Here is a 13,098-nt window from a genome sequence, read left to right as displayed (position 1 = left end):
TATATATCTCTCTCAATTTGTGCTCTCACTCCTGCTTCTACTTCAGTTGAGTTCTCTAATTTGGTTCTTGTTGAAAATAATGTTACAAAAGATGAAGACATTGTGTCTTTGTACTCTCTTGCCTCATTTACCTAGAATGCTGTTCTTGCAGGAAGGATTTAAAATTTGTCAGTGACATTGAGAAGGAAATGAGAATGCTCGTGGAAGCTGTGAATAAGGTTAGTATTTGGATATTCCATGTGACTTACTATAAGAAACAGTTTAGTTTTGGGGGGCGTTTAATGTCACTAACCTTTATTAATACTAATTGTTATGAGTTGACACTAGGTCTGTTTGGGCTCCAATAGAGTGCACAATTTAATTATATACACAGAATGAAACTTGTAGGAGATACAGTAGCTCAGGACCACTTTGGTGATAGCCAGGCTTTGTGGAAAGATTCACCAGTGCTAGGCCTTAATGCATCAATGGAGTATTTATTGATTTTTGGGTCTCTGTTAATAAAGTATTAATCATCAAAGGTGGTGTTTAAAGGTTCAGATTTTGACAACAGTGGCCAAAGTTCTTCTGGCACTTGCTTACTGCCTCCAGGTGGTCTTCTGCCTTCTAAAACGCAATTAGGATTCGGCCACAGACTCCAGTACTTCTGGAGAGACTGATGCCAGATGCAGTCAGAGGCTTTTCAGGGAGAGCAGGGTTCTGCCCTTGGGCCTGTCAGTTTAGCATACTCCTGGCTTGCTGCTGCACTCTGCTGAACTCAGTAGCTGTTGTTCAAAGGACGTGTAAACCATAGTATCCTCAGTTGCCCCTAGCTCAAGAATGAGTTAATCTTCTGTAGAAAACATTAATTTCCTTCTCCCTGGCCCCTGGGGACAGTTGCTTAACTTTATGCCTTCTTTTTATGTATTATGTTTCTTAATCTTTGTGTTTGTCCACCTGTTTAATGTTCTTGCCCATTGTTTTCCATTGCCCACTGTTCCACCTTTGGAAGGAAAGTCTTAAAGGGGACCATCTATGTCTAATCATCTTCCTGTGCCTTATTTAGGTTATTACCTAAAAGTAATTGGCCCAGTGTTGTGTTGCCTGTAGTTATCCTTATACCCTTATACACTGCTTTTATTATACACAGATATGTTCACAAGTGTGTATACACACATATTTATGTAAACTCAATGTATATGCCTATATTAATATCAAACAAAGCTATGAAATATATGCTTTAAAAAAAAAAGAACAACGTATTGAATTTGCAATGTACAATGATTTAGGGACATCAAATATGTCAGGACAAGAGAAACAGAGAGCTAAAGAGCATCTCGAGTGCTTTAGCTCTCAACAGTAACCAACTGTTTGCTAAATAATGATCCTACAGAGCAGAGAAATGGTGTCTGTTTAAGAGCATCTACACTGCAAAAGAGAAGGAAAAGATGAAAACAAACTAGATGTGACAATCTTTTCCCTCTCTGACCTAAATGGAGAATTACCCAGTGGTTACTTAAATGTTTATGATCAGGATAAACGAGTTAGGCCCATGTGACAATTTGGTATCTCTGAGATCAGTTCTGCACGATCCTGCCCCTCGGGCTGTTGGGAATTGCTTTTCTGTTAGGTACAAGCAGTCCCCAGAAGTCAAATTATATTTCAAAAGGGAAGAGGTTTCTTTCTGAATACCAAAGGCAAGTGACATGAGCCTTAAAGCCTGGCATCCATGTTATAATGCAAATGCAGATAAGAATTCTTTCAAGAAGTCTTCAGCAGGCAAACTCAACAGTTACCTGAGGGCTTCCACAACAATCTCAATCTTCTGTCCCTAAGAATTAAAAATTCTCTATTGAGTTACATATTAACTTTCACAATGCTGTCAGATCCCTTCTTGAAATGCTTAGATTCTTGATTAGGAGTTTTCTGCTCAGATGCCCCTTCTAGATCTGTGGTGTTCGCATTGAACACCAGCCTCCTGTGCTGCTGCACGTGAGCCTGTTTGGCCACAGCAGAATCGCTCATGCACTCCCTGGCTCCCTCTGCTTTGCACCCTCCCTGTAGGTATTTATAGACATGGATGAGATCCCCTGAGCCACCTCTTCTCCAGACTGAACAGTCCCACCTCTCTCAGCCTTTCCTTCCAGGAGAAATGCTCCAGTCCCTTGGTCATCTCTGTAGCCCTTCACTGGCCTCTCTGCAGCCTGACCGTGTGTCTCTTGACCTGACACAGCACTCCAGGGGCAGCCTCAGCAGTGCTGAGCAGAGAGGCAGGAGCATCTTCAGCCTGCTGTCAGTGCTCAGCCTAAGGCAGGCCAGGGTGCCAGCAGCCTTCTTTGCCTCACAGGCATGTCCCTGGGCGATGCCCACCTGACCCCCATGGCCTTTTCTGCCAAGCTGCTTCCCAGCTGGGCGGCCCCAGCACATCCTGGTGCGTGAGGCAGTTCCTCCCCAGGGCTGGGACTTGGCACTTCTCCTTGGTGACCCTCCCAAGGTTCATGCCAGCCCCTGTCTGCAGCCTGTCGAGGTCACGCTGGATGGCAGCACATCCACAGCCCCACAGCGGCCGAAGGCCCAGCAGACCTTGGCCGCTGCTCCTCCCTCGTGTCCCAGGGCCATCAGGTCACTGTAGGTGGTTATCGGATTGGTCAGGCGTGACTGGCCCTTGGTGAGGCCGTGCTGGCTGCTCCTGAGGAGTTTCTTGTCCTTCGTGGGCCTGGCAGTGTGTCCCAGGATGGGCTGCTCTGTCACCTTCCCAGGGATCGAGGAGAGGCTGACCAGCCTGTAGCTCCATTGCCCTCCTTGCCCATCTTGAAATCCAGAGTGGCAGGATGTCTGGAGGCCATGCTGTGACCTTCTCATTCAAAATACTGACGTGGTGGTGTAAAAGGGAACATGTTCCTTACATTGTAAAGTTAACCCACTCTTCTACTCAATTCTTCTTGCATACCTTTTCTTTTTATTTCTGGCAATCTCAGAGGCTTTATTTTCTCCATTGTAAGCATCATGTTTCATCTCGCAACCCACAGGTACTTAAGTTGTCTTAGGCATGTCTCTGTACCTGGTGTTACCAGTGTTGCTCATTCAGGCCTAAACCTGACCAAGTCAGCTTCCTCTTTTTTTTGTAGCCAAAGATTAGGTTATTTTGTTTGACATGGCATTATGCGAGGAGACCATTTTTAGTTGTTCTTCTGCCATGATCCCCAAGTCTTCTTATGCTTGAGTCTGTGTTCAGTTGTTTAGTCCTTTCAGACTAAAGGTGTGGCTTATTTTCTTTGTTTCTAGTTGTGGAGCTTTGCATACTTGTATTAAAAGTATTTCACATGCTAGTACAGGTAGCTCTGCCTGTATCAGTCTTTCATACTGAGTACCGTTACTTGTGCTTGCACATTTCACTTCGCTATATTTTGCACTGTGCCTTTGGAGATACCAACTTCACCTTAAGTGAACAAATGAGCAATAAAAATGGTTTTGATGCTTACATGTTTTAGCATCAATAATGTTCAGCTGTATCTCATTTTATGACTGTGCCTTATTAACATCTGCTCCCCACACTCACCAGTATGTACTTGCATAGCAGAGTTGTCACCATTGATAGGAGTAAGCCGACAAGACAGGAAACATTTGTGTCACACAGCTCTGTCTGCATAGGGACAGGAATTCTGATGTTTTCCTGAGTGTGGAACCAGGAACCATCACCTCTTTTTTAAAGCCAGCATTACTAGTCATCACAAATAGGTACAGCATCTGTAGTGTTCTTCCTTCCAATGCCTGTGTCTGTGCTGGAAGTTGTGCAATAGGAGGCAGGTTTATTGCTAAGTAAAGATTATATTCTGACAGCATCTGATTACCATGAAGACTTACATGACTGATTTTTTGTAAATAAATATTGATTACTCCCAGGGACCACCTTCTTCTTGCTCCTAGCAATGTTTTCTAGAACAACTTGCTCTACGATTTTTTCGTTGAAGTGTAGCTGATAAACCCATGGTTCTTGGCTTGGGGTTTTATTGTTTGTTATTTTTTTTTTTAAACATAGCTGCCACAATTACCTTTCTGTAGTCATTGGGCTCCTACCTGCTTCTTTACAGTCTGTCAGGGGTGATAGAGAGTGGGACATCATCGTGGTCTCTTGGCATCCTTAAATATACTGTCTGCAGTCCCAGGAACTTGGGTATGTTGGGACTTCTGTAGAAATACCTGGCTCAAACTTATTATGATACCGGTAGTTTGTCTTCCATTTGAACCCTGTCTGTAGACCCAAAGAGCTAGAAGACTTTGTTGATGACAACCAAGGCATAAGCTGAACCAGTGTCCTGAGTCCCTGAGGCAGACTAAAGTACTGAGTGTCTCACCCTACTTCGCCTTTGCTGTTGCACAGTCACCCAGCCCATTAGGATAGGACTTGTGGAGCCCTGCTTTTTTGTTTGGTTTTTTTTATTGGTTAGTTGGCAATTGGTGTCAAATCCAAATATTATCAGTCTTTATTAACTGGAATTAAAACTACAATTGTATTTTTATTTAATAAAAAGTCTATTGATGCTATTACGTGGCAGATTTTGCAGATGAATAACCTCTTGGATGGACGGAAGTGATAAGTCAATCTGACACTTTCATGGCTATCTGCAGGATGTGCATTGCAAAGCCAGTCTGAAAAATACAATTAGAGCAGATTCAAAATTGGCAGATCATTCTGAAAAACAGGAATTCAGAAAAAAAAAAAAGAGTTATGCTTCTTTGGGCTGTAAGTAGAATGGATACACTCAGGATTTGTCTTTCCAGCTCAAAAGATGTGTCTGTGTGTGTGTGTGTTGGCATCTTTTGAGGCGATGGAAACAATACAGAACATGTAACTTAATTCAGGGGAAATAAACTGCGTTTTCTGTCAAGACTGAGGTATTAGCAGTTTGTGGAACCAATGTTGTCGTGGTGGCAAAATTTTAGAGGTAGAAGCACTTTCTCTTTCTTTTCTTTAATTCTCCCTGGCCCTCTGAAGGAAAATTTTGCCTTTTTTTCTTGTGTTTTTTAACCTTTTTCTCCTGAATTCAGGGCAAGCATACAAAGAAGAGCCACTGTTACCCACCAATGAACAGAGATCACCGCAGAATCATCCATGAGTTAGCTCAGGTTTATGGTATCGAGAGTGTGAGCTACGACAATGAGCCCAAGCGTAACGTCGTGATCACTGCAGTGAAGTACGTCATTCAGCATTGTTTTCAGATCTGTTAACCACAGGTTAAATGCTTTTATTGCTTACTCAGATTGGTTTATTTACAGTGCAATTTGCAACATGCAGCAACCTCCGGTAGGATTTTTTTTTAATTGATAGTGAAAAGGGAAGCCTGTGAAACCAGTCCAGTACACGTTCAGAGAGGAAAACCCAATTAGAAATAAAGCTGAGAGAAGATTTTGGAAGACTGTTCATCTTAGCAATAACTTTTTGTCTTTTTGTCATCAGCTATATTTGATAGAGGTATCAAAGATAATAAATGTCACTTGTATGCAAAGTAGTTGATGGGTTGAAAAGTTGTAGTGAATTTTGCACCTTTTTTGAAAAGAATTATATTGTTTCTGTGTTTTTGCACACAACAATGAAAGAGGACAGCAAAATAGTCTCCCATCTACATTTGTCCTCTTTTCATCTATTCAGGTAGAGCTCCGCAGTTGAGAGGTAACTGAAATCATAGTGGGAGCATTCAGCTTTAGATGCCAGGCTTGGAGCTGAAGGAGGAGAACTGATAGGACACTGATACAGTTGCTGTTGGATTGTACATGTATACAGAGTAGAATCTTGGAAAAAGTTGTCAGTGGCAAGCAACTTTTTCCTTTCAAATAATGAACACTTTGGGTGTTGGGCAGATAGAGACACTTGGTGAGTTGGTGACCTATGTTAGCGAGGTTGTGCAGTTCAATTAACAGACCGTCAGTACTCGGGTTAAAGCAATACTGAAAAGGGGTCAGGGATCCTCACCTCACGTTTTAGTGCACTTCCCAATTCCCTTGAGAACATTGTGGGGTTTTTCTTCTGTGTTGCTGCAGTATCACAGGGATTACGTTTTCAGAACTGATGAAAAGACTACCTGATGGAGATGAGAGATAATTGTTTTAAGCTCTGGAACACAGCTACTCTTCAGCAGTGTACTGATGTGAGATTTCAGCTGCTTAGAGCTCTGAGGGAGGTGGGGGAACACTTACCATTTACCAAGTATGGGAGAAAGCGTGGAACTCTTAACACATGCTCATTTCTGGGATTCTGACAATACACAAGCTATCGTTTTGCAGCATTTTTGCTATTTGAAATGTAACTGAAAAGAACAAGATGACCTTGAAAGTAGGAATTTAATATGACTAGTAAACAGAGAGAATAGAGGACTCTGCTCTGGGAGGAGTCGATATAAAAATTCATTAATATAATAAGCAAGGAAGAAACATTATTTAGAGATTGACATGGAATCATGGAATGATTTAGGTTGGAAAAGCCCGTTAAGTTCCTTGAGTCCATTCACTCCCCAGCACTGCCACAGCCACCACTAACTCGTGTCCTACAGCCCCACAGCTCCACAGCTTTGGGACCCGTCCAGGCATGGAGTCTTCACCAGGGCCCTGTGCAGCTTATGCCAGGGCTTGACAACTCTCTCAGGGAAGAAGTTTTTCCTAATATCCAATATAAACTTTCCATGTAGAAATAGGAAAGCAATCCAGTGGAGTGTACCAGAAGTAGCATGGATTTAGAGGAAAGTGCAAGAAAGGCAAGGAATTGACCTTGATGGGGTTTGAAAACTGTTCAGCTTATTTGCCCCTAGAAAAGATGAAAAAGAACCTGTGAATGGAAAAGATGCTGATAATGGAAAGTTTTTCAGTCTTACAGTTAAACCACAACAGAAGACTGTAAGTTGAAGTAAAGCAAGCTCACTCTTTGAAGGAGCTTACGGGTTTAGAGGAAATTTTAAGATGTCTCCACAGCCTGTTCGAGATACAAGGTGTTTGATAATTATTTGGATTTCTTTTTTGTTGTTGTTTTTTGTCTCTGAAAAAGTCTTTGTAGGGGTTTTTTTCAGGTAGTGTTGCCCTGGGAGCGTGGGGCCTAGCAGGACTGCGTTAAGTGCAAGTCATAAACAAATGCAAGGTGACTTACTGTCAGCGTTTAACAACGTGTTTCCAAAACAATAGAACTGTGTTCACTTGATGCTGACTTAAGCCATTAAGTTTTTGCTTCTGTTGCTGTTAAGTTGTGAAAGAACAGATAAGTGTTGCCCTGGAATGCAAGTACTGGTTTCTTAACAGCTGATAGTGTCAGTAGAAACAGAGTCTGAGCACCAACACTCAAATCCAGTAAAGCAGCTTCTGCCTCTGATATAGACAGTCCTCAAGAGATATTTAGAATACCAGATATGTTCTTGGTCATGAAAATGGACTTTGCACACTACTGGTCTCCGGGGTTGGACAATTAAATATTTTAATAAATAGTTTAAGTATACAAGTATGAACTCTTGACAGGAGAACTGCTGCCTATCAATGTGACTCTCTTGCCCTAACTTCCTAATGAATGTTATTTCTCATGGAATTAAATAACCTTTCTTTTATTTCTCTAGAGGGAAGTCCATTTGTCCAAGCAATACCTTAACTTCTGTACTAGATAAAGAAATGCAGAGCAGGCCTCCACCTCCTATTCCTCATTATAAACAAGCAGATAAGTAAGGATTTTTTTTTTTTTCAAAACAATATCTTTTGTGCTGAGTTACCTGAGGAGAGTATTCCTGAGCTTCAACTTTATGGTCCCCATTTCTTTGTTCTCCCAGCCCACACACAGCTTTGGAGCTTGCAGCCTGCACTGAGTTTTTCATTGAATAGCAATAAACCTGAAATGAAACACTAAGAAAATGTAGGGTTGACTCTATGGTACAGGAATAGTACTGTAACAGATATGATGGGCTATTTTGGTCTTTTTTTTAAAATAAAGACCAGGTAGTTGGGAAGACTGCTGTTTTGGAGTTTTGGGGATGGTTTTTGCCTTGAACAGTTCTGTGTAAAAGAGTAATGTCTCACTGGCATAAAATTATTTATTTGACACATAGTAAGTGTTTTTTTCTTGTGTAGCTGTGACTACACAGTTGCCTAGAGGTGAACTGACATTTTTCTCAGTGAAGACTGAAGAGGGGATGGATGTATCAGGCTCCTTGGTGTCTAAGTCTAAGAGAACAGTCTTTACTTTGTGTGACCAGCCAGCTTCAGTTACCTGTAGTCATCTCATTGTTACAAATTGTTTTAATGGAGGGCTTATTCTTTGCTCAGGTTTCCCTTTCAGAACTTCCCCCCTGCCCTGAGTTATTTCAAAATGAGCATTGGAAATGGTGTTCTGTGAAGTGCCATTTGCAGAGAGGGACAGCTTCATTTTGCAGCAGCTATTGAGTGTTGAAGGTGCCAATGGAATACAAAGCAGGCCATGCTGAGAAATGTAAATGGTGTCAGAACTAAACATCTAAAGCAAAATGTGTGTCTAAAATCCCTACCTACAGTGTAACTCAATGGGAATTCAAAAAGGCTGTTGCTCTGTATTTGCACTCACTTCTTTGTGATTCCTGTCTTCGGTGGTATGAATGAAAGGGGGATATCTGGCAAATAAAATTCAAAAAGGGCTCTAGTTATTTATTTTCAATTACTAGAACTGAAATTTTGTTACAAGCGCTTAACCATACAGAATCTTCTGGAAGATGTCATACTGTCTTACGGACAAAATCTTGGCAGTGTTTGGATTTGGTATTACTGTGTATTTTTTTTGGTTACTCTTGCTATTAAAAGTGAGCAGATTTAATCATCAGCTCACTTCAACAGTGTTTCTTTTGCTCTTTCTTTCAAAAAGGCACATTGAACATTCAGCCTGTAGCACAGTGTCATTTGTTAATAGAAACACCACTAAGTGGTATTTTCTGGTAAAACCCCAAACCAAATTGTATCAGTTCAGCCACACGTTGATGTAGGGTAATAAAGGACTTGATTTTTTACCAGAAATCAGTTAAGAAAGGCTTTCTGGAGCATTCAGGTCATGCCATTAGAAGGGACTTGAGTGCGTGTGGTTGGCCAGCGCAGTCTGCGTGTGCGCACCGAGGCACAGTCATTTCTCATTGCAATTTTTTGTGTCTTGTTTTTTGTGTGAGTAACATCTAATTAATGTTCTCATAATTTCAGAAGCAGTGGCAGCAGTGGTTTATCCAGACCGTTAAAAGAAGAGCCTGTGATTGACTACTTTGATGTCCAGGACTGAAGTGATTGGTGTACGGTTATGCTGTAGAAGCTTAGGGATGAAGGCACTGAGTTACTGCGTGAGGGCTTTTTGGCTATCTGTCAGATGTTCATCTTCATGGCTTAACATCTAAAGCGAGATGGATCGTGATGCTTTACAAAACTGTGCATTTTTACAGTTTACGTAACTGCATAATACCTAACAGTAGTATAGCTTTTCAAGCCCGGGTTTGGTGCAATTTATTATCTCGTGTGCAGCCAGAATGATGTAGATTTCCATTGCTGCCCTTAAAGTGAGAGAACTGGTAATCAAATACATTTTTGGGGGTAGTAAGAACAATGATAAATTTCAAAGATGTGTTTTGACATATCTCACACAACTTCAATGGTTAAAAACACTGATGAGAATATTCTTAAAGTGTTTTCACATTGTATTAGTTCACTTTTGTGTTAATGTGGTAAATTTAAGAATTTGAGTTACTCTTCTATGTGAAAGGAAGTAAGAAATTTAGTCTAAGTATGTATGTATACACTTAAGTGCCCATTATGAGCACACAGACTTCCTTTGGTATCTGAAGAAGCAGGATTTGGGAAGGGTGGGGAATTAAGGCTTATTTTACTTTATCTCAGATTTTTTGTGTTTAAAAAGCCCACCCAAAACAAAACCAACCAAACAAGAAAACCCCCAATCAAAACAAAAAACTCCGCTCCCAAAAAGAAACAAGAAAATTGTTAAAACTTTGTTATTCAAGACCTTGAACAAAGTCAGACTTTATATCTTACTTCGGTGTTCTGTTTGGTTTAATTTGTATTTAGATATGTTTAGCTTGACGGTCGTCTGGGGGGTTTTTTGCATGGTTTTGTTGGGGGCTTTATAATCTTTTTCTATACTGTGCAAGCTTAAGGTGAAAGTGAAGTTTGGTTTAGATGTGTTACGAATTTGGAACGAGTTTTGTAAAATCTTTAGACCATCTGTCTAAACTGTTGGGCAATGGAAGATCTTTGTTTTTGTGGGAACATGAGAAACTAAGTGGGACGAGGGTTTAAACAGTGAAAGGCACCAAAGTGGTCACGTAGACACTGAGTTGTTTCCAGATGAGGAGTTAAGGGGGGTCAGGAGCTCTCTGGGAGGGGGAGATCATAGCTCTGATCAGATCTGAATCTGAGTAGTATCTGTTGGCTTAAGGAGATGGATTTTGGAATGAATGCCTGTGGTGGCTCTAACACTGACACAGTCTGTGTCCTGTTCCTTGTGCCTGGCTATGTGCAGCACTAGAGGTGAGTCTCCTGGGCAGCATCAGAGGCTGCTGCTGAAAGGGGCTTAGTGTAACAAAGATACAGACCTGGCAGAAGACTTGCCATCTGTTGTCAGTTTCTTTTCAGACTACACTGAAAAGAAAAATTTCTTTTCACACTACGGTGTAGCATGAGATTTATTGCCAAGGAAATGGAATGCAGTTACCCGTGCTTACCTTCACTTAGTTATCACATGACCCTGAGCCTTAACTGTGAAGCGTTCTGTGGCCACATTTTATCTTGAACAGCTTGTGAAACATGAAAGAATGAGCAGCAAACTCACAAACCATATCTGTGCCCCAGAATGTTTTGAACATTAAAATGCATGCTGTTACTGCCTATTTTTGTTGGAGCTTATTATTTCACACTAAAAAAAATGCGGTCTTAAATGTTTCTGAATGTTTGCAATGCATATGCTTCAGGTAAAACAGTTACCAGAAGGATTCTGAACCCACAAAAGTGTTCAGGTTTCTAATTTGCATGTATTGGTTTAAATTGGTTTTACCTTTTTTGTCTAATATTTTTCATTTCTGTTCACAGAAATAAATTAACTTCACTTAAATTGCCCTTCATTCCTAAGCAGATGAATATTTGAATCTACAAGGTGTGCTGCTTTGCTAAGGTCAGCTGAAGAAGTAATTTGCTTGGCAGGTTTGCCAGGAGTGTTTTTCTTCAGCCCCAATGTGACGAGGAGTGCATTTCTTCTAGTGCTTGCAGGAAAGCCTCATGTGGCTAGATGGAGGCTAATTCTGGTTTTGAAACCAGAGCCACATTTCCATAGCACTGGTTTCAGGCCAGTGGCTCCTTTTAGGGAGAAGGCAGAGCAGAGAGGTGGGCTCTGGGGCAGACGCAGGCACACTGCCAGCGCACACACAGGGCAGCTCCTCCTGCAGTTGGGATGCTTCAGCCGGACCTTACGTGGCAGAAAACCGAAGCCATTTAGGTAATGATACATGGAATAAAGCTGAAGCTGATGAACTCTTCACACAGTTTCACATTTGTGCCTCCAATGTGAAACTTAAAACTCAAAAGGTTCTGCCAGAGTTACATTTTAGCTCTGCTCTTCGGAGTTTTGATCAGATTACAGCTTCGACATAAAACATGAAGCTTGGCGAGATGCACTTCAGCAGTCCACTACTGTGGCACTGCTTTTCATAAGAAAAACCCAAGGAATCTTCATCTGCTCAAGATAAGACCAGCAATTACTACTACATGTGTTTATAGTGAGAATTCATAATTTGCATCACTAAACCCCTTAACTAATGAATGTTAAAACATTTCTGTAGGTCTGTGTGTTACCCATCTCTAAAATCACAGCTGTTGGAGCAGAGCTGTGGTCATGAAGCCTGTCAGACGTTTGGAGGCGTTTATTTTGAAGTGCATTTTAATAAGTTGATTAAAAACACAATCCCGTGTATCTGCCCAGGAAAGTAATGCCAAAAAGGAAGTATCGATGTCTGTTTTCCCAGCTCCCGGTCTCATAGCCTTAAGGATTCAGCACAGTGTAACAGTGGTGCTCTTCTCTTGTTCTGGTTTGCTTTTGCTGCAGTGGACCTGTGACTTTTATGTGGAGTAGCACTAACGGCTGTAGCTTTGATATCTGTGGTAACTCATCTGCATATTGCACGTGTGCCTCACAGAAGTATTTTTCAAATAGCTATTTTGTAACTTTAAGCTGGCCTTTACACTTTTTAATTGATAGGAAAATGAGTGGATAAAAGGAATCTTTGCATCAGTGAAGTCAGTCGCATGCCTCCTATTGACATCACTGGCACCAAGACGTGAGCTTCAATCTGCTTGTCATCTTCCACAGCCCTGAGAATAATATTGTTTCTTGTAAATTTATTTGAAGAAAGTGCTCTGCAATAAGCATCTTTTGAAATAAAGTATGTGATGTCAATTGGAATTCGTGCAACTTCTTCATGAAGTGCTTTAAAATTGTGTATAAAATAGGCAGCTGCTTTGGCATTTGGGCTGTGCTGTTACCTATCCTATTACATTGTTCATCATGTTTAAAGTGCTCTGAATATTCAGTGCTTGGGTTCAACCTGAAATTGTGTCAGATGCGTAAGTGGACTTCAGCACCACTGCTTCTGTGACAGTTTCGTACAGTATCTGCTGCACAATAAAATGAGCAAAGTAAAATTGTTCTAAAACACTTGTTTGCTGAAAGTTTTATATTTTACTTCATTTTTTCAAGTTACTGGTATAAAGTTACTTTCTTTTATAAAGCTGAGTGATTTGGAATCATTTGCAGGCTTTGCCTTGTTATTCCAAAGTTGGAAGACTGAGATGTCACAGAGAAACAATAAAGGTTTTGGGAGTCCTTTTCCTCGGATTTTGAAATACGAGGTGTGATTTCCTGGATTTAAAGTGATTTTTAAGTGAATGCTGTATGTGGAGTGAAGCAAGTAAAGCAGGACTCCCCAGGAAACAAGGGAGTATGGGTTATCTGCTACCTTCTCGGCATTCAGAAATGCAAGAGAGATGATTATCTGAATAGAACTATACATTTTGGTTATCTGAAAAACTCTTTACTATGTTAGCCTAAATGCTACTTGGCAATAAAATGGATGATTTTAA

At 40.9% G+C, this 13,098-nt stretch overlaps 1 protein-coding gene across 4 annotated transcripts in view; it reads left to right on the top strand.

Annotated features, from left to right (window-relative positions):
• The window catches only part of NFX1 (nuclear transcription factor, X-box binding 1), a 54,244-nt gene extending 41,146 nt beyond the window's left edge, over positions 1–13,098 (top strand). For 2 of the 4 annotated variants that reach the window (XM_061996191.1, XM_061996193.1), the window contains 4 exons: positions 152–218; positions 5,029–5,174; positions 7,572–7,673; positions 9,166–13,098. In XM_061996191.1, the coding sequence (XP_061852175.1) occupies positions 152–218; positions 5,029–5,174; positions 7,572–7,673; positions 9,166–9,241 (391 nt within the window). In that variant the 3' untranslated portion in view covers positions 9,242–13,098. Of the gene's footprint in view, positions 1–151; positions 219–5,028; positions 5,175–7,571; positions 7,674–9,165 lie in introns of those variants that run through there. The other 2 variants (XM_061996192.1, XM_061996194.1) reach the window with 2 other exon arrangements.

Source organism: Colius striatus, chromosome 5 (genome assembly GCF_028858725.1).
Source record: "Colius striatus isolate bColStr4 chromosome 5, bColStr4.1.hap1, whole genome shotgun sequence".
Lineage (NCBI taxonomy): Eukaryota > Metazoa > Chordata > Aves > Coliiformes > Coliidae > Colius > Colius striatus.
This window is presented reverse-complemented; position numbering and strand designations above follow the sequence as displayed.